General features: G+C 45.3%; 1 protein-coding gene across 2 annotated transcripts; it reads left to right on the forward strand.

Annotated features, from left to right (window-relative positions):
* Window positions 1-64: 64 nt before the first annotated feature.
* On the forward strand, window positions 65-13,203 carry QTRT2 (queuine tRNA-ribosyltransferase accessory subunit 2). 2 transcript variants are annotated; one of them, XM_074534743.1, is made up of 8 exons: window positions 65-261; window positions 1,249-1,304; window positions 2,558-2,634; window positions 5,290-5,499; window positions 6,424-6,623; window positions 9,128-9,279; window positions 10,755-10,872; window positions 11,920-13,203. In XM_074534743.1, the coding sequence occupies exons 1-8, from the start codon at window positions 65-67 to the stop codon at window positions 12,158-12,160; spliced, it is 1,251 nt and encodes a 416-aa protein (XP_074390844.1). In that variant the 3' UTR covers window positions 12,161-13,203. The 2 variants fall into 2 exon arrangements, with proteins under 2 accessions (XP_074390844.1, XP_074390845.1); XM_074534744.1 differs by having other exon boundaries at window positions 179-261; window positions 5,238-5,499.
* Window positions 13,204-20,367: the final 7,164 nt, after the last annotated feature.

The raw sequence follows: 20,367 nt of genomic DNA on the forward strand, positions 1-20,367 counted from the left end.
CCGCGTTCCCCGGGTTCTCCGCGTCCCCTAGCCCGGCGTCCCTCGCCGGCGCCGCGGGACGGGGATGAGACTGAAGCTGCTCGGTGCGGGCGGCGGGCGGCTGGGCTCGCTGGCGGGGCTGGGCCGCGGCGGGGCCGGCGCGATGGCGCTGCCCGGCTGCCTGCTGTACACGCGGACGGGCGCGGCGCCGCACCTCAGCCACGACACGCTGCGGGAGGTGCGCGGCGTGCCCGGCGTGGCGCACATCGCCCTGCCCGCCATGTGAGTACCGGGCCCGCTTGCCCAAAGCAGGGCGGTGCGGGAGCGGGGTGGCAAAGGTGAGGGGAAGGGAGCTGCAGGGTTGCCTGATTTTTAGCGTCTTTAGGCCATACCTATCGTGGTGACTTCACAGTCATCGTCCTGAGGTGGGCAGCAGGGCGAGAGGGAGGATTCTGCCCCTCTGCTTTACTGACACCCCACCGAGAGTGCTGCATCCAGCTCTGGAGCCCGCACCATGGGAAGGATGTGGGCCTGTTGGACCAGGTCCTGTGGAGCACCACAAAGATGCTCAGAGGGCTGGAGCATCATTCCTGTAACAATAGGCAGAGAGATTGGGGGTGTTCAGCCTGCAGGAGAGAAGGCTCCAGGGAGACCTTTTACCAGGCTTCTGATACCTAAAGGGGGATTATAGGACAGATGGGAATAGATTTTTAACAGAGCCTGCTGTGGTAGGATTAGTAGTAATGGGTTTAAACTATAAGAGGGTATCTCTTGTAATGAGGGTGGTGAAATACTGGACCAGGTTGCCCAGAGAGGTGGTAGGTACCCCATACCTGAAGATATTTAATGTAAAACTGGAGCAGCAAGTAATTCTCAAAACTAGTTAAACTGCAACCAAAAGGAAAGATAACACAGTAAAGCTTGTGCAGCTGTTGAATGATGTGAACACGTTAGTGATGGTCCCCAGAAAATCACAGTATAGCTTCATGCTCTCCCTCAAGTCAGTGGTCCCTGGTCAGTGCAGGTGAAAGCTTTCCTTTTTTGCCACAGAATTATGAGTGCCCCAGGTTGTGAGCTGTGATTCTAGAGCTCTGTGACTCTGGCATTTCATTCCATCTGGCCCTGCTTCACTTCCTGACAGCTGGATGGCAAATACCAGCTCAGTGTCAGACAATGCATAAGTATGGGAAAAAACCCTTAGTTATGAAACCACCAATCTCTCTAGACAGTTGTCTACTTAGTTAATGTGTTCCTCTATCTGGATTGCAGGGCAGAAATTCATGACGTCCTAGAAGAGTATAAAGAAGGAGCTGCAAAATTTATGGGTAAAGTACAAGTACTTGCTTGTATATCTGAGAGATGATGCAGGTGGATCCCACTAGAGCATGTTCAGGTAGTAAGGTAGGCAGAAAGATGTAGGCTTTGCACATTTAGGGATTTTCTCAATCAAAGTGGCACTAAGGAAGACTTGAAATTGTATGTTGTCACTACTACGGCAAAAAATCCTTCAATCAAGTAACAGAGTGATGATGTGTCTGTAATTTCTATAAATTACCGGCAGTTCTTTGTGTATGGAATCTAGCACATTTTACAAGAAAAAAAATGAGTTGCCTAGGCTTGTTTTTTTTGTTTTAGTTTTTTAAAAAGCACATAAAATTTTGGGACATACATTTCATTATGTATAAAAAAAAATTATGGGGTGGTTTTCCAAAGGAAGTTTGCACCCAAATTTCAATAAACCATACCTCTTTGGAGCAACTTATTTCTTCAAGAAAAATTGAGAAATGTATTTGTCTGGAACTTCCTGGAGGCTTTACCAGTTTCAGTGACTGTCTCTGAAGAGGAGGCTGTATGTCATGGAGGCATACTGTCTAGCTCTCTGACATTTGAAACCTCCAGTCCAGCAGGGATGATAAATTTCTCATTTGTGTAGTTGAAACATTCTCTAACTCTCCTGTTCTCACTCTTGTGAGGGTGGTGAGCCACTCAAGTTGCTCAAAGAAGTTGTGCATGTCCCATGCCTGGAAATGTTCCAGGCCAGGTTGGATGGGCTTTGAGCAGCATGGTCTAGTGCAAGGTGTCCCTGCCCATGAGGCATGATCGCTCAGGTCCCTTCCAAGCCAAACCATTCTATGATTCTACTTTGTCCTTCCTTAAAAGTTCTAGGCTTGGGATTGTTGCTAGTTTGGGTTGTGTCAAGTGTCAGGTGTCTCCAGCAGTTATCAGTTGAGAGCCAAGTGAGTCAGCTGTTGGATCTGGAAAATTTTAATTGGTAGACTATTAATCAAGAAGTAACGTAAATAAATCCCAAAGCAGCTATGCAGGCTGCAGAACCAAAGAGTTTCATGGTTTGTGCTGCTGCTGCTGCACTCTTCTCCAGGCAGTTAATAAAGCTGGGGAAGAAATCTGTCTTCTTTGGTGCTGAGAGATAGATGAACAGTATTTTCTTTGTCAGAATGGATGTATTTGTGTGGGGGACAATACCCTGTTCCCTTTTGCAGATCTGCAAGCCACATCTTTGTTTTAGCTTTGCTGTGGTTCGTGAAACTCTGCTCTGGACCTATCTCTCTGTTTTCAGGTATGCCAGATGCTGTGATCTACTGCTCCCTTCATGACCCAGTCACTCCCTGCCCCTCTGGCTACAACACTAACAAGGTACAGTAGCTGTAAAGACTTGAAAGGGTCCACCTAAAGTTCCCAAAAGAAATCTGCCAATCCTCCCTTCATCTTTGTGGGTGTGCTCAGATAGCCATAAGATTAGCAAAATAAATCTTTGCACAAAGAGGATTGTCATTTACATGTTCATACCTCCAACTAGATGAAGCTTTACATGTTCTTATTGACAGCATGTTCCCTGGATGGTTCCTGAGCAGTTAAATGGCAATTCAGGTAGAAAGGAGAACTTTGGGCTACCATGCTGTTGTGGTTTAAATGGCAGTAAAAGAAAATATCTGTGTTTTGGCATGTTTGCTGTACAAGCTTGTGCTTATGCCACTGATAAGCAGTAAATCTGAAGCCATGTGTTTATTTAGATACAGCCTGCTACAGGCCCACAAAGGGGAAGGACATCAGAATTTTTGCAGGAGGGTGGCTCAGCAATCCAGGAGTGCATAGTTGCAGGCATTTGCCTGTTCCACCCCACAGGCACACACTGCTGTGAAATCCACACACTGCCTGCTGCCTGACACAGCTCCATGCTGGAGCTCCTGGCACCTGCTCACACACATCAGTCCCATGGGCTGTTTGGTGGAAGGTCACTGAGTGATGGAGGATAACTCCTGCCAGACAGCTGTCAGTGTGTATTCCTTGCTGCTGGGATCCAGGCTGAGCCCTGTCCCTCTGCAGGGAAGGAATTACCTGAAGCTTGTCCCACTGTTGTGCAGCTTTGAGGTGAGAGCAGCAATCTAAACCTGGGTGTTGGGAGTTGATTCAGAGGTTTTTTGGGTTTTTTAAATAAGCTGGTGAAGATATCTGTCACCTTGTTGTAAGGCCTCCTGCAGCTGGATCTGTGCTGACAAATACTTATGAAAGCTTTTTGAAAGCCATGGGACAGAAAGCTCTGTGCTAGAAAGCCTAGCACTGGCTGGATTTAAATAATCACAGGATAATGCTCAGCTCTCTAAGCTGCATGGCTATTTTATTTATTAAAGCAGCTTTTTCCCTCTCGAGAACAGAATGAAGGTAACTAGATGTGATTACACTCTGCCCTTTGGCTCAGACAGCTCTGACTTTCCTCTGCCTGCCTTCACCAGCTGTTCCTTGATGCTCTCATAGTAAGAGTCAGCAGGTACTGTCTGAACATCATGCTGCTGCAGAAAAACATACAGCTGCTGTGTTTCAGTTATTCTGTAGATGCAAATTTTGCAGCTCCTTTTGGAGTTGCGCTTTTTTTTTTAGTTGGAAATTTGCAAAACATTTTATTGCTTTAGAGGCTTCTGGTTTTATTCAAATTTGGTGAAATTGGCTGATAAGGCCAGAAGTAATCAGGATGGATGGATGGACAACAGGCACGTGGTATACTTGTGCAGTCCTTTTGGGTCTTTGTGGGGATCAGCCCAGAAAAAAAAAAGGGCTTCTGCTCATATTTTTTGCATCTGCTGATGAAATTCAATTTGCAAATTAGTATACATGAGAACTGCACTGTTTAATCTGTCTGGCACAGGCTAGGAGAATGTGTTTATACCCTCAGGCCCTAAAAAGTGCCCATAACACTCCAAGCTATATGCTGTTCCTGGTGGCTGAAAATCCCTTCTCATTTTAAAAGGCACGAACAGAATTGCAGATGAAAGGAGCTGACTTCCGAAGGGCTCAAGCCCTTGACTTAACCTACTTGAATACCCCTTTAAAGTTTTGGAGCAGCAGTTTCACAAGCCTAACAATAATACAACCAAAGCAGTGGCCAAGCTGCACTCACAGATTCTCCCGAATAGGCTAAAGTGTGAACATTTTATGAATCTGAATGCTTAGTAAATTGAATGGTGACATATGCTAGGTGTTCAGGTAAGATACCCTCCCTGTCCACATGCTTTTGTCTTGCTGTAAATTCTTTTGAAGGTGTCACGGAGTAGTGATGGAAGATGGGGTCCCATGTGTGCTGGCATGATGGGAGGCATGTGAAGAGACAGGGAAGATCGTGTGTGAAATCCTCATGAGCCATTCCTTACATTGACTTGGTTTGGGTATTTCAGTGCCTTCTAGAGTTGCTGGATTTGGGACCTATAATAACATGGGGTTCTAAGACTGAGTGTTTAACAAGCTTTTGTATTCTTCTCAGACTGCATGGTTTATATAAATGCAAACATTCACATGTGTTCACATTCACATTATACACATTCACATGTGTTGTGTGAGTTAAGTGCTCAGAAGAGAAAGTAGTTTCTTGGGTTTGCATTTTGTACAGAAAACTAGCAAGTTGTATTTGCCATTGCAGCCTTTGCTGCTTTTTATAAGCTTTTACTTACTTGACAACAAGTTTGGTGGTAATTCAAGCTTTTTTTTCCCCCAGTTCTGCCACTAATTTGTGTGATGAGAGGCCAGCTGCTCTATTTTGGATTTTTAAATGTGGAGAAGTTAGTGTTGAGTGGGATGGTTTCACCAAAGAGTATCGTAGAAGTTTCAGTTCAGTCATTTATCTCCTTTCATTGTGCCAAGTGCAGCTGATTATCTGAGCCGTGCTCCAGGGGAACTTGTCTAATGAGCTATCATTCCAGTAGCTGGTGTGTCACCAGACCAGTTCCTTCTCTCCTCTCACCCTTAAGACACCTTTGCTGTCATTTGCGACTGCTGTTGGTCCCTGTTGTCCCTGCACAGAAGGTCTCCCTGTGGGGCAGCTCAGGGCGCATGGAGGTGACAGCTTCCAAGTTCATGGACATCCAGCGGGCCATCCAGCCAGATTGGTTCCAGTGCATCTGTGATGGAGACACCATTTCTGGGGAAGCTGGCAGAAAAAGAGCCAAGAAGTCTGTGGATAGGTCACTTTCCTTCTTGGATATATGCCTTCAGCTGCAAGAAAAATCACCGGTAAGCTCCCCAAGATACTGAGGCAATATCTCTGCAAGTGCTTCTTGGTCCATGCTGTGTCCTGGACCAGCCCCAGGAAATTGTAGTAGGAAGTTGGGTCACTTGTAAATCAGAGAATGCCCAGCTTACAGTCCAGAGTGGGTATAACCAGTAGCACAGTGAGTTTTCCTTCCTTCCTTTAGTAAATTGTCTTCTGCACCAGGATCACCCCTGATCTCTACTTGTTGAGGAGAACTACATTTTAAGATTTTTCTTTCTGATTTTGGGTTGTGATGCATTTCTTTCACTTACCTTATTATTAGATGTATTGGCAAAGTGGGATCTTCTTGTTCAGATTAAGAAAACCCATCTTTATGCTCTGAAGTCCCCTTGGTTCCAAGTGAGGGAGAATTAGTAAGTGCTATTCTTTATTTCTTCCAGCAGATTTTAAACTTTCCTCCCTCTTAGTGATAGGAGACATACTATTTGAGTCTGCACTACAAGAGAAAACAGGTGACAGGAGTTAGTGTGTGGGTCTCCTGAAAGGGAATTCCCTGTGACATCTGGTGTCTGTGAGAACCAGGATAATGGCACCTGCTTTGTATTTTGCACTGACACATGCATTGCTGAGACCCCTATCCATAAAAAGCCATGTACAAAAATGATGTGTGCTTATTGCCTTCTGTAGGGAGGTGGGAAGAGTGGCATCAGAACTCTCAGTGAGTTAGTGTCAAGGCAAGGAGCAGAACCTTGCCTCTGCTAGTCTCATTTCTGCCACATGGACTTGTGTGGGGAATAGTCTTGCACGAGATGAAACCCCATGGCTCTGGCAATTTCCTGGGAATGTGGGGCTTAAGCAGCAGGCATCTGAAGTCTGGGCTGTGAGATGCCTTTCATGTCTTTGGCAGAGCATGCTCTAACACTTGTAGCTTTCTCCTGGGACAGGAACTACAAGGAAGTGTAATGTTTGGGGCAATTGAAGGCGGAGATGTCTTGGAAGAGAGGCTCAGATCAGCCAGGGAGACTGCCAAGCGGCCTGTGGGTGGCTTTCTGCTAGATGGCTTCCAGGGGAGTGCCATGGCCAAGGACACCAAGTTGAAACTGATAGCTTCTGTCACAGCAGAGCTGCCAGAGGATAAACCAAGGTAAGTTGTGTGGGCAACATCCCAAGAAATCCATCTGTTCTATTATGAGGAGCATCTACAGGCTGCTGTGCAGTTTCTCTGTAGGAAATAATCACTGTATTGCACAGCTTTATGTGTGCCAGGCTGCATAAATTTTACCATTGTCAAGCTGCAGTCTTCAACACTTGTTTCAGATTTTAGCTGCAGCTGGCACCCGGCTTTGCTCATACTGTGGGTTTGAGGAAAAGTTTTTAGGAAGAGTTACGGGTAGGATATATCAGGGTTACTTGCATTTGGAGGCCATGGTTTACTTGAAGTTCATCTCAAACAAAAATATTATTATCAAGGTATTTTACAGGGACTTCTTCTCAGTAAAAGTGTCATTTTTCCAGTTCTCTCTGGTCTGAACTGGCAGATGGCAGAGAGGGATGCTGGCAGAACCAGCCAGTGCTGGCTACACGATCTTGGTAGCCAGCTCTGTCCTAGTACGTGAGGCACTGAGCCTGTGTGCTACCAGGGTGGTGCAGGCTGGCCCAGAGCAGTGCTATTCTCTTCTTGGACAGTCTGGGGTTCACTGCCTATCTGAGTTGTTAGCTGTGCCCATCAGACCCATGCCAAGGACTGGACAGGAGTGGCAGCTTTGTTAATCCTTATAGCTGACTTAAAGTAACCAAAGACTTCGTGAAAATGTGTGCTAATATTTGCTAGTGGTTCAGAAGTGTAGGAGTTTCTTTATTGGTTTGAGCTCGCTGGATTGTTCTTACCAGAGCAACTGATACAGAAATAATATGGTTGCTTTTTTCATCATTTCCTGAAGAGAATGACTGAGGCCCCACTGTGTTCCTGCTTCCCTCTGCTTGCAGAGCATTGCTCTGACCTAATGGTGTTTAAAAGGAAATTAAGTGCAAGAGCACTGTGTCTGATGCTGTAGCTTGTTCTTGCTCAGAGGTGCCTGGGGTTTGAATTTTCCTGACAATTGTGTTGTTGCTATTCTGTCTGGTTGAGCTACTTAAAAGATCCCCTGGGAGCATTAGAGTCCAATCTGCTCAGCTAACCTCAGTGTCTACCCATACATCTGCCTCATCTATCAGATAGTTTGCTTGTCTTGTTAAGACAGGTGTTTCTGACCTCTTGGTAGGAAGAGAGCTGGTTAGCCCCGGGGGTCTTGGAGGTACCTCACGTGAATTTCAGGCAGCCATTGCTCCTGAATCATCCTTGCCATTCTGGCTGGAGAGGTTGTTCTTCATCTCTGTTCTACCCCAGCATGAAATGCTCTAGAAGACAAGCAGTGTTTGTGCTTCACTCAAGAAGTAGCTGCTTTTTGTGTGATTGTAAAATGATCTTATGAGTGTACTCTTTATAAAAAATCCTTTCATGCACCTAAAGGGGCTGAAGTCACTTGATAAAATTTGTTTTCCTTTCCAATAGCATAGGAACCCTTGCAAGAACAAATGTTTGTCCTTACCTGTGCAGAGATGAGTTTCAACAAGGCTTTGATCATATATGCAGAGCTACTGTTTTGACTTTTGCATTTCATTTTCTCCCTGTCATGGGAACCTGAACATAAAACACTCATGGCTGTAAATTTCTCTCCTTATCTGTGCTCATCAATTTAATTGGAGTACTTAGAAAAGTGACTAAAAATGGCACCTTGTGACTTCATTTATCAGCCCCTGTGTATTTTCCTAATTATCTGTTTAGCTCATTGCCCTACATTAACTTCTACTGCTTGCAGCCTATGCACCTGTAGGAGAGCAGGCACTGCTCTACTCTCTTACACTTCACCCACCCTCGGTGAAGCTGCCAACTAAATTTGGCTGCCAGCAGGATCTCTATTACCACTGATGGCAATCCAGGAAGAGCCTGGCTCTTAATGCCATGTCTCAGAGGATGTTACAGCCCACGTTCTTGGGTAAATCATTTGAGCAGTTAGAGTGTAAAGAGAAGGGAAGACTAAAGCAAGGATGTTTTCTCTTTCTAACAATGTTTTTCATTAGTATGTTCTCTCCCAGGCAGTTTTCCAAGTGCTATAGGATGTGTCTGTCACCTGAAGGAATTGTATCTTTGACTAGCCATCTACTGCTGTCTCTGTTGAGACTCTTTTTAAGCAGCTAACAAGCAAAAGGGTCCATGTGTCTGGGAATTAGTAGCTCATTGGGTCACAAACATGATTAAGGAAAATATCTGCTCTATGGCACAGATGTTATGAATCTAATGGTATTTATGTGTATGTGAAAAAAAATCACATACAAATCACTTCAAACACAATGAACAGAATGGGGTTTTTCCACAGTAAATGAGGGATTTTTGCCTGTCTTCCAAAGGACAAATAATGAAAAGCCTGTTGGGTACTGGGCATGTGGGAGGTGGGGAAGCAGAAGCACATGGAATTCTGAGTGATGACTGTTAGCAGTTGCAGAGATAAGCTACATGTGCTGCACATGGCATGGAGGTCTTTTCCTTCAGGTACCTGCTTGCTTCTACTCAGAATATTGTAGATTTTTCTTCCTGTGTGTCTTCTACAGAATCATTCATGGTGTAGGCAAGCCAGATGAGGTGCTTGAGTGCATTGAAAGGGGAGTGGACATTTTTGAGAGCTTCTTTCCCTTCCAAGTGACAGAGCGAGGCTGTGCCTTGGTTTTCAGTTACAACTGCCATCCAGATCCTGAAGCAACAGGTAGGCTTCCTGATGGTTGTTACACTTTTAGCATTTTGTATTGTGGTAAGCATAATTCATACTTGGGAGCAATCTGTATTTGAGGGCTTTGTTCCTGAAATAAGTGCAGTGACCACTGGCAAACCTGGGATTCCACTACCACATGTTGCTTTTGAAGGCAGGGTGCTTTGGTGTGATATCTGTTGAGTAAAACTTGAGGATTCTGAATGTCTCATTAGCCAAAGTATGATGATTAAATATTTCTTAAACACCTCCTGAATAGAGGGGTTTTAGTTTGATGCCATTGGCAAATTTTATGTTACTGTTAGCAGTGAAGGCTGGACCTATTAAGTGATCTCTAGCATTAAATTATTATGTGTCTGTTGTAGTAATATATTTTTGTTCTTTTTTCTAGCTGTCAGAAGTTTCCCATTTATTTGGGCAGTTTTCCTCTCTGTCCTTGCATTCATAGGTTTATATCAAAACCAAAATGGTCTGTTCATTATACTGTGAGATGGGAATGTGTATCACCCATTAAAGCACCTATCAAATGTGTTTCCAGCAGCCATTTTGTTTTGGCCTATTAAATGTTTTTAATATAGGGAAACATTTCACATTTTTTCTCTTGGGTAGAACCTAGTGGCTTTTCATGCCTGGATAATTCAGAGCCAGCTGAATAGAACAGAACACCTTGTTTCTTCATGCTGGCTGTTTTTTTTTTTTAACCCTTTTCTTTGTTTGTTGTTCTTTATCTTGTCTTTATTCTTAAATTATGAGGCTCTGGGTAATGGCAGTGGTTTTGTCCCATGTCTGTTTTAAACACGGTAGGCATGGATTATGCAAACATTAATATTGGTATTTCAAGATACATCTCCTTCTCCTTAAGAACAAACTCAAAAAAGCAAACCTATAAAATCATGGGATAATTCTTTATTTTTCAGATAGATGCTGCAAAGGCAGATGTGACCCACCTCTTCTGAATTAGTGCTACCAGCCTCTTTTGATTCCATTTTTTTTTTTTTAAACAAACCAAGAGGCATCTAAATCCCTGGATTATCACAGCATGGAAAGTAGAATGATTGAATGCAGATGAGTTGTCTGTCTACTCTAACAAAATCTCAATAAAATCCATTTGTTCAGGTGATAGCATTCTATTCAGCATGCAGTTCAGACAAAATACTTTTGACATTTTATACAGAATTCAGCTCAGTAGAGCAGCAAAAAGTTATACTGTTGTTTCAGCTCTAACTTTTGATTTGTTCTAGTTGATTAGTTTTCACTTGTCTCTTGCTGTTTTGATCATCTAAAAGTGTATTTGTGTTAACTAACCTACAGCAATTAAAGTAAAATACCTGCTTTCTAGAAAAGAGAGGTGGATACTTGTGGCAGGAGTTTTCAGCTGGCAAGGAAGCAGCAGAAATATATTCTGTAAGGTTGCTACCCTTGCTCTGCTCTTGCTTTCTGTTCTAAGGCTGTTGTTTTTTAAATTTCATCAGTTTTAACACAAAATGGGATCCAGGACCTGGAGAAGAATGGTGCTCGAGAAGACCAGGAGGAAGTATCCAAAGCTGACCCAGAAATGACACCATTTGAGATATCTCTGAAGGATAAAAAGTATGTGAGTTTGTGAGGAGGGTACCTGCAGCTGTGTGACTAAATATGATACTTCAGTCCTCTGTATTTTTTTGCAGCTGGTCAGCAGCTGGATGAGAGACTTCATAAAACATGAAGCTGTTGAGGAGAGTAATTCTGGACACTGAGCAGATAGTGTTGGACAAGCATTCTGGCTTGTTATCAGGCAACAGCCTAGCTCTGAAAGCTCTGTCTTTTGCCTGACCTAGAGCCAGGGGTTTTCTGATAATTTATTCAGCAAATGTGGTCATAATTATGTCTCAGCTGGAAGACCATAGGTTCACAAAGGTGGTCTGGGAATCACTTTGTTCTTCCACATCTAGCTTGTGTTGTCTTGAGATACTAGATTTTATTTAAACTATGGAGACCCTCTACTGTCTGACTCAGTTTGGGCAGCTGCAGAGCAGTTCTGCCATTTCTGGATACTTCACAAAAACTTGGGCCATTGTTACCACTTGTCCTTCCTTCTCTTTGTCACAGCTACTTCCAGGCTGTCTGAGTAGACAGTGGTGTTTGCTCTCCCTGTGAAATGGTGCATCTCACAGTGGAGTGGAATACTGTTCTGTGAATAGTGGGATTTCTAAATCTGTGGTTTTGGTGCCTTTCCCCTTCATACACTGTGTGATAGCTGTCTTGCACTGCAGCTTTTCTGCTAGGGAAGGCACAGATGGGGCCTCTCTGCTGTTAACTGTGATGTAGTCAGAGTTATTCTGGCTTAAATGTATGGCCTTTGGGTTCTGAGGTGAGTTCTGGCACGAGAAGGCCTGGGGCTTTCAGCAGCCATGGCCCCACCATGGAAGGTGTGGGAGTTACGTGATCTTTAAGGTCCCCTCCACCCCAAACCACCTCTGATACCTGATGTCCTTTGTGCCCCTGGTGCTGGTCTGAGTTGTCAGCAAATCTGGATTAAGGACCTCAGGACTTTAAGGCTTAGGTCCCTGCAAAAGGCCAGGTGGTTACAGGGGAACTCTTTACTGCTTGGATGGCTCTTCTTGGCTGTGACGTTACCCACCATTGCTTGTTCTGTAGGTACCACGATGATTTTGGCCCTGTGCTGGAAGGATGCGGCTGTTACTGCTGTCAGAGGCACACCCGTGCCTACGTGCATCACCTGCTGGTGACCAACGAGCTGCTGGCCGGTGTCCTGCTCATGATGCACAACTTGCAGCACTACTTTGGCTTCTTCGGTGCCGTTCGGGAGGCCTTGAGGGACAGGAAGCTGGAGCAGCTCAAGGAGCTTGTCTTCAGGCAGGCGCTGCAGAGACAGTGAGCGCAGAGAGGACAGCGGGGCCTGCAGGCTGCAGCCTCAGCCCGTGGGACTGTATCACCTGGACCTGGCATAGTAAAATGCCTTTAAAATGCCTTTTTTCCTTCCTGGAGGGACCTGAAGGAGATGTGTGAAGGAGATTTCTCTTCCTGGTGGGGAAGGATGATCTTGTTCAAACGCCTCTTCTGGTTAATTGGCTTGGTGCATTCTTGGTGGCTGGAAAGGCCTGGACGATTCACCAGTAAGACCAGTGTGGATGGTTTGTTTTCAGATACTCACTGTTGGTTTCTCATGTGCAGATAAAGCAGGGCATATACTTAAAATTAATCTGCATGGAGACTCAGCAGCTGCTTGGGACTCTTGTTCCATACTCCGCAGTAATTATTTTTCTAGAAAAAACTAGTGGTGTCCTAGTCTCTCATCATGTATGCCCTTAGTAAGAAATCCCACCTCAGTCTTTAAATACTGTCCTTGTAACCATTGCCAGCATCTGTGTCCCTGTAAAGAGCTGACTGGAAGTGCTGCTGTGTCTGGTGGCACAAGGGACTGTGTGTGCTCCTCTCTCAGGCCACCCGCAGTGCAGAATGTTCCCTGGGCCTGGAAGAAGTCTGCCACTTCGGCCTGGCCTTGAGCACCCCTGCCAAAGGGGTCCCATTGAGTAATATTAGAGCCTGAGAGAAAAGAAAGTGTTTAATCCATGTCCTGCTGTAGGGCTTTTTTTTTTTTTAAATTCTGTGCACTTTTTTCAGATTTCACTCCTGTGGTAGCACATGGGTGACAATGTCTGTATCATCCTTTCCAGCCACCCTAGCACTGGTCACAGAGCAGCCTGCACAAATGTCACTGTGCAATGGAGCTGTGGAAGGGAAGTGTCATGGGAAAGGACTTTCAGAAAATATTCTGGTGGGTCCTTGTTTCAGAGTATGACTTAGTTATGTTACATTCCTCTTGCTCAGTTGCGGTTTTTTACTGTCCCTCACTGTGGAATCATGGATTTAATAGTTTTATATTTCAAAGCAGCAATAAAATACATTTATTGTTTGTTTCACTGGCTCCTCAATGTGTGACAGAGGTGGTGTACCAGAGAGTTTGAACTCAAGAAGGTATCTCCTGAAAACTTGACCTAGCAGGCTGATGGAGGACATTATCTGGGAGTATCCTGTCATGGAGCAGGTTTCCAAGTAATTTGCTTCAAAAGAATGTCATAATAGACTTGGAAGTGTTGAAGAGAGCTGCCTGTCCTTCTCCCCATAAGGACTCTGCTGCCTTAATTACGCTTGAAAAAACACTACACTTCATGGCCTTAAAGCCATTAAGGATTAATCTGTAGTTTGCTCTTCACAATTTCTGCAATACTTTAAGATTATAATACCTCCTGTCAGAATGACTTTACCATAGAGAATAAGGGGTTTTTAGTTTTCCTGTCCCTTTGGGCAACTACACAAGGTTGTCATAATCCTTTATACCATTCCAGCTTTAGACACTCTGTTGCAGTAACTACACTTCTGTTCCACAGGATCCTAAAGAAATGGTGCAAATGCTGCTCTGCTGTTGTCTTCAGACAGATTACAGAGAATGATTCAGCCACAGAAATGACAAAATACAGAATTACCATCCTCACTCCAAGTAGTACTTTGTGGTTGATAAAATTGATACAGCACTGGGAAACTTAGAGGTGGTGTCCTGGGTATACAGTGTGAGGTAGAAGGTCTGCCTAACTTAAAGGACAAGAATTCTAATGAAATAAAAATGGTTTATGTTTCTTTCAAGACAAATACAGTGGTAGTGGACCTTGCAATGCTTGTTTCTGCAGTGCCTGTTTCTACAACGTTGCAAGTGCCTGTGGAGAATCTTTTGGGAGGGGACAGATTTTGAAACTTCTCATTCACTGACACTCCTGTATCCACATATGGAATCACTGAAACGCCCGAGTCAGCCCAGCCCTCGGGGACCAGGATGGTTTATCCAACAGGTCAGTCATGGATGCTCTGTGATGATACACAGGACTAGGGGTGCAGGTGGTTGTGTCCTCCTCACATTTCCTGCATACTTCTTGGGTTGGTAACCTTAACTGCTAGTTTTGGAATTGCTGTTTATATCTTTTGGGGGCTACTTGTGATCACTCAAGTCTCTGTGAATCATTTGGGTTTAATAGTTTTTCTTTATCTCCCAGCCTGGATGTCCTCAGGAGATAAACATAGCTGTACTGGCATCTTAGTGTCCTGCTAAGCTGAGTGCCTGTAACGTGCTATTCTCAACAGCCCTTCTCGTCTTCTGGCTTCCCAGTCCTTCCATACTGCTGTGTTATGGTTTTCTCCCAGTCCTACCCATTAGGCTTTCCTGTTACAGTTCTCTGCTTAGCTTTTATGTGTGTGCATCTGGGCACCATGGCTGCACAAAGTAAACCATTTCATACTGGGCAGAATTTGACCAGCTACATCTTTCAGTATCTAACAAACACAAATGTCACTAACTCTGAAACCATCTCAATGTGTTGGATTTATACAACTTCTCAACATATCAGTCCCCTTAGTTCACACCGTAAAAAATCAGCAACATTTTTCATGCTAACTTAGAAAGTTTTAAAATCTATTTCCAGGCAGAGATCTTAATTTCTTTCAAAAACAGAATTCTTGCCCTAATATGGGGATGAAAACTGCATGAAGAAAGCTAAACTTCCCGTGGAGAAGTGAAAATTGAAATTAATAAGGAGTGGAAAAATGTCTGTGCTAAATTAACTTCACTAAGCACAGAAGACTGCAAAAGCATCTTTGACTGCCATCCATCCCCAAAGGGCAGAATATAAAAGAGCAGAGCAGAATACAAAAAAGATGGTGTGTTATAAAAACATTAGACCCTTGAATATCTTTTCCTTAGCAACCTTTAGTGTAATCTTCCCCTTAATAAAGAAAAACCTTTCACGCTGATGAGAATAACTGTCAGGGCCTCATGTTAAGGCCTGTGTCTTTCTGACCACTTCATCAGTATTCTGCTCAGTAACTTCCTTCTTCCAAAGCTATTTTAATGTTGCAGACTCTTCAGCAGTTTCAAAGGTATGCTTTGAAGTGTATTAAGGAAAAAAAATCAAATTGTCTTATTACAAAACAGTCTTCTTTCCTTCAGGGTTCTAATTCCCCCCTCTGCCCCCCACTGTTTATCCACCCCATCCTGTAAATCACTAGGACAGTGTCCAAGACACACACAGTGTATATTCAGCCTTCTCTGAATTTCTAAGCCTGCTCCTCTGTGGCTCTGCAGGATCACAGGAGCTGCCCAAGACTGGAAATGTTTCGGCAGGGTGTTCAATTTATTTCTACATCTATAAGGTCCAGCGGGTTTTCAGATCATGGGATTTATGTGCATAGAAAATTTAGTTCCAGGTGTGTTTCAGAGGTGCTTTTAAGCATTGAGTAGCTTTATTTTTTCTTCATCCCAAACCCTGTTGGTTTTTGATTCACAACGTGAGGTGGCAGACAAAGGGCTCCAATAAAATGTTTAAGCCGTTCTCTCAGTGATTTCAGAGCTGTTTCCTCTGTGATGTGGAAGGCATGCATGAAACAGATGATGGTGCAGGCCAGTTCAATGGTTTTATTTGTAATTCTCTGGAGTGATCTATATAATTCACTAGGGACCTCATCTCTTTCTGGTAATGCAGCACTCCTTTGGACTTTTAAAGATGTTCAAGCATGTTAGCATCCTTTCTTATGCACATTCTGTAGGCATGACAGGACTTTTCAAACAAAAAGAAAATGAATTTAAATCCCTTCAAGAAGTTGGATCTAGACTGGTAAAGTTGGTGCTGGGACAAAAATGGTGCACTAAAATGTTCTTGCTTCCCTGTTTCTGTTGCCAATGTGACCGGTGTCTGTCACAGTACACAGTCTCCTCCCTGGGAACATATTGACTTGGAAAAGCAACACCTTTCCTGCCTCACAATGAGGTGATGATGAACTGCCTGGCTAAGTCTCCATCTGTTGTCTGTATGTTTCAATTCCATTGGTCACGTGAAGGAGCAACACAGTGGGATGCTCTGTCGTGCTGACACAGCTCCTCCAGCTCCTAGCCTTGCTTACTGCCCATCATTGCAAAATCTTTGGAGAAAGCCTGCTCTGTTCTCAGCTATCTGTGTGTCTGAACATCTTGCAGAGCTCTTTGGGAAGCAGTTTTGGATGAGAAGGGGTTATGTGGTTAACCATGATTATTTCAAGCCTCTAAAGCATGAAAATCTAGGAATCTGTTAAGTGAGGACCAAAGGTAAAGGAATTGTAAATAAAGGCATTTGCATCTGCCAGACAGCTCAGGATCAACCAGCTTTCTGTCTTCCCTATGCTTCTGCTACTGTGTAAAGCATTTTCTGGCTCAAGGGAGCAGCCAATGCACTGGGAGAGGCAATGGCAGTGGTTCATGCAGAGGCTCTGCAGGACAAGTGTATCTTACTGCCCATACCTGCAGAGTTGATTGATTTGCAGGGTGCTGATCAAGAAAAGACCTAAAAACTATGGCACTTATATGCAATGGCCCAGCACAAAATTCCACAAAGAAAGGAGGGTTCCAAGGCCCTTTGGCCAGAGTTCCTGGACCCATCGCTGCGCTCTGTGTGTGACACCTTGTGCTCTTGAGCTGGTGGATGAGTTGCAATGCATGACACAAAGGTGGCTTTGTAGCAAGGCTTTGTCCTCACAGCTCCCTCCTTCCACAGGAGAACATCTGGTTTGCCTCTTGATGAGGCAATCAGGGGAGGTATTGATGCAGCCAGCATCCTGCAGGAAGTCAGCAGAGTCTACGAATCTGTCTTGAGCTCTTTTATACTGCCCTTCCTGGGCCAGAATGGAGCCATCTACAAAGTAATGTCAACTTCAGCGGTACTGTGTGCTGAAAAACAGCTGAAGAAACCAGCCCTTAGGAAAGCCAGATGCTTTCCTCAGACAAAGCTGAACTGGGATGAGAGAACAGACTGGCAGGAAGCCGAAGTCTTTAAAGGGATGCAGCCTCTTCAAGAAAGGGAACAGGAGATGGAGCGTCTGGGAGGAAGGAACATAGGCAAACAGGATGATTAGGATTTGGCAAGGCCAGCAAAAAAAAGGAGTAGGAGCTGAGCAGTATGTCTGTGGGTAGCACTGCCAGCATCAAGTTGCAGAAGCCACTGGTATGTGCCTTTTTCCATCCCTTGTTTTGTGCGCATCTCGAGGAGGAAGAAGCATTCTGTTGTGGTTCAGGGAAGTCAGCAATGGATGCAAAAAGGCAAAAGGCCACGGAGCAATGCTGGTGGCCTTCAGAGCTGAGGCTGACAGAGGTACCTAGTTCTGGACTCAAATCTGGTACCTGGCTCCCCTGTTGCCCACAGCCAGTGCCATCTCAAATATTCAGGGGAGTCCTGTAGCAACAACCATCTGCTCACGTCCCTTGACCTCACCCCCACAGAGAGACAGAAGTGCTGCTGCCTCTCACCTAAGGCAGAGCAAGGTGAGCAGTCCACCTGCACCACAGCCCTTCTGCCCTGACATGGGATGGCAGAAAGAAATGTATTTTTGCTTCTGTCCGGTGAAAAGTGGTCTTTATTTGGGCTCTTCAATTTGCCATGCTCACAGCTGTGCAGTAAAACTTATTAAAACTGACAGGAGTCCCTAGGGCAGGAAGCCAGAAAGGTCTTCCCCACATCACCAAAGATACAACAAGCCTAATGCTTGTCTCACAGAGATGCTTAAATTAATTAATTTTTAATTATGTTCATTTTCTTCTTTGGCCCCAGGGGTTTTCTTTGCCTCACATTTCCAGAGACATTCAGGGATGAGACCAGTGTCTGGCAGGAAGAGATTTACTCCCAGAATCACAAAGGAAGCTCAGGAGAATTCCTGGCCTGGGCCTCAGAAAACCTATCCCTGTTGAAGAAAGGTGTGGTTGGCATCAGAGCTGGTGGGCTCCTGATCTGACACTTGAGGCAGTAAGGAACCAAAGAAAGGTGGCATGAGTGATGCCATGAAGGCATAACAAGAAAGGTCACTGCTATGTGTTAAGATTGACTGTGTGGGGAGTAACAGAGAATAACTGGATCAGTGGCTTTTGAGATTGAAAGGCAGTATTGGTCTGGGATGCATCTTCTACATCCTGTTCAATGTCATTCAGCAAGAGGTACTTAGCTGATGCTGACTTTGAAGAAATACAGTTTTGAATCCCTCACACCTTGAAATTCCTACAGTCTTCTGAGCCTTCCTTTGCTCATAAGGCAGAAGGACAGGTGGCAAAATACTGCCAGGAGATGACATTGTTATGTCAATATGAATTCATTATTATCATTAGATAAGGAAAAACACACTTCAGTGGCTCATTCAAAGGCTCATGCAGATTTGGGATACTTGCATTGGTCAGAGAAAGAACTGATGAGCCCATTCTTCTTGTTAGATGAGCCAGGTGTATTTGACAGCCAGGGTCTGTCACTTTGTGACCAAATCATCACACACTTAGCTGAAACTAATCATATTGCTACTGCTGTCCTCTGGGTTGTCCACAATTCCTATTTGGAGTTCTGAGTGTCACCATATCAGCAGCCTGCACACTGTTGATCCTGCCTTGAAATGCTGGCATTGATTAGACATTCTTCAGAAAACATCACAACAGCAATAAGCTGCAGCCAAGCTCTGTCTTCCAGGGGAGCTGCCATCCTGAGCAGGTTGTGCTGGCCCCAGCTGGGAACAGAGAACCCCCTGCCACTCCAATTCCCCTCAGAGAGGCAGACTCCAGGTGGACTCCCTTCCCTTCCCAAGGGGGAAGCTCCCTGTGCTTAGCCCCACAGTGGGGTCCAGCTGAGCTCGGCTGAGTATCTGGCCAGGCCAGCCCAGCCCCTAAGGAGGGTTAAGGAGAGAACTAAGGAGGGTTACCTGGAGAACTGAGATTTTCCTGCAAGGCTTTGCTTTGTCCTTGTAGTCTGGCAAATGTGGATTTTAATATCTGCAGCTGGGACTGTTAAAACATGTCCAACAGCTGCAGCAAGGTACCTGCAGAAAACTCACTGAGCAGTATCACCTGCAGAGCTCTGGTCTTTGACTGTAGGTGAAACCTACCTCCTCCATAAATTCCTTGCCTTTCCAGGAACCAGCTTTTTTCTCATGGAACATTGTTTTATCTTCTGCCCCAGGGACCTTTGTGCTCTTCTGCTTAAATATTCTTGTATGGTCTGGTGCCTGTTGTGCCTCTGACAAGGTAGAATGTTTCATGGTTTCTTCTCTGTTTGTATTTTACAGTGTAAAACTCTACATTAGAGCTTTTAGTTTTAACTCTGGATGGCTCCAGTTCAGTGTCTGGTACCATTTAGGATTTTAGTAACTTGGGTAACCTGCATTTTTGGTCCTAGACCTGAAGTTTAACACATGCAACATGTGGCACATCTGTCACAAATGGGGAGCCCCAGGTACAGTGGAATAGCAAACTGAGAGATATGTGGGCTCAGTGTCTCATTGATCTGGGTTCCTGCAGCTGAGCCACAGCCCATGGCTCTGTGAGCTGGGAGATGGTGGATGCAGGTCCATCACCATAAATGGTGTTTTTCAGTCCATTTCTCAGGCGTGCTGTAAATGTGTCTAGACAGGCAGCACTTGGATGGCTGCCTTGTACCTTGTGAGGGGTGGGGCTGCTCTTCCCAGTGAGTGTTGCCGGCTCTCCTTCATCTCCAAAGGGTCTTAACTCTCCTCAGCCACGGTGGAGCTGCTTCCTGGCTGCTCTCGTTCACACATGTCCTGCAGCACAGGGCCCTGAGGTGCCCCATTGCAGCTGCCGCTGGGGCGGGGTGGAGGTGAGCCCACCCTGCAGTGCTGCATCTGCACCTGCCCAGCCCTACATCTGCACCCTGCAGTGCTGCATCTGTGCCCTGCCCAGCTCTGCATCTGCACCTGCCCATCCCTGCATCTGCTCCTGCCCATCCCTGCATCTGCACCCTGCAGTGCTGCATCTGCACCTGCCCAGCCCTGCACCTGCACCTGCACCTGCACCCTGCCCAGCCCTGCATCTGTGCCCTGCAGTGCTGCATCTGCACCTGCCCAGCCCTGCATCTGCACCCTACCCAGCCCTGCATCTGCACCCTACCCAGCCCTGCATCTGCTCCTGCCCAGCCCTGCATCTGCTCCTGCCCAGCCCAGCTGCCACAGCACCTGGGGCTGCCTCCGAGCTCCCCTCTCCTCTCTGCAGGAGAGGAGGCTTCTGCGTTATCCCAAGGCTCT

This window comes from Zonotrichia albicollis, chromosome 2 (genome assembly GCF_047830755.1).
Source record: "Zonotrichia albicollis isolate bZonAlb1 chromosome 2, bZonAlb1.hap1, whole genome shotgun sequence".
In the NCBI taxonomy this organism is placed as follows: Eukaryota; Metazoa; Chordata; class Aves; order Passeriformes; family Passerellidae; genus Zonotrichia; species Zonotrichia albicollis.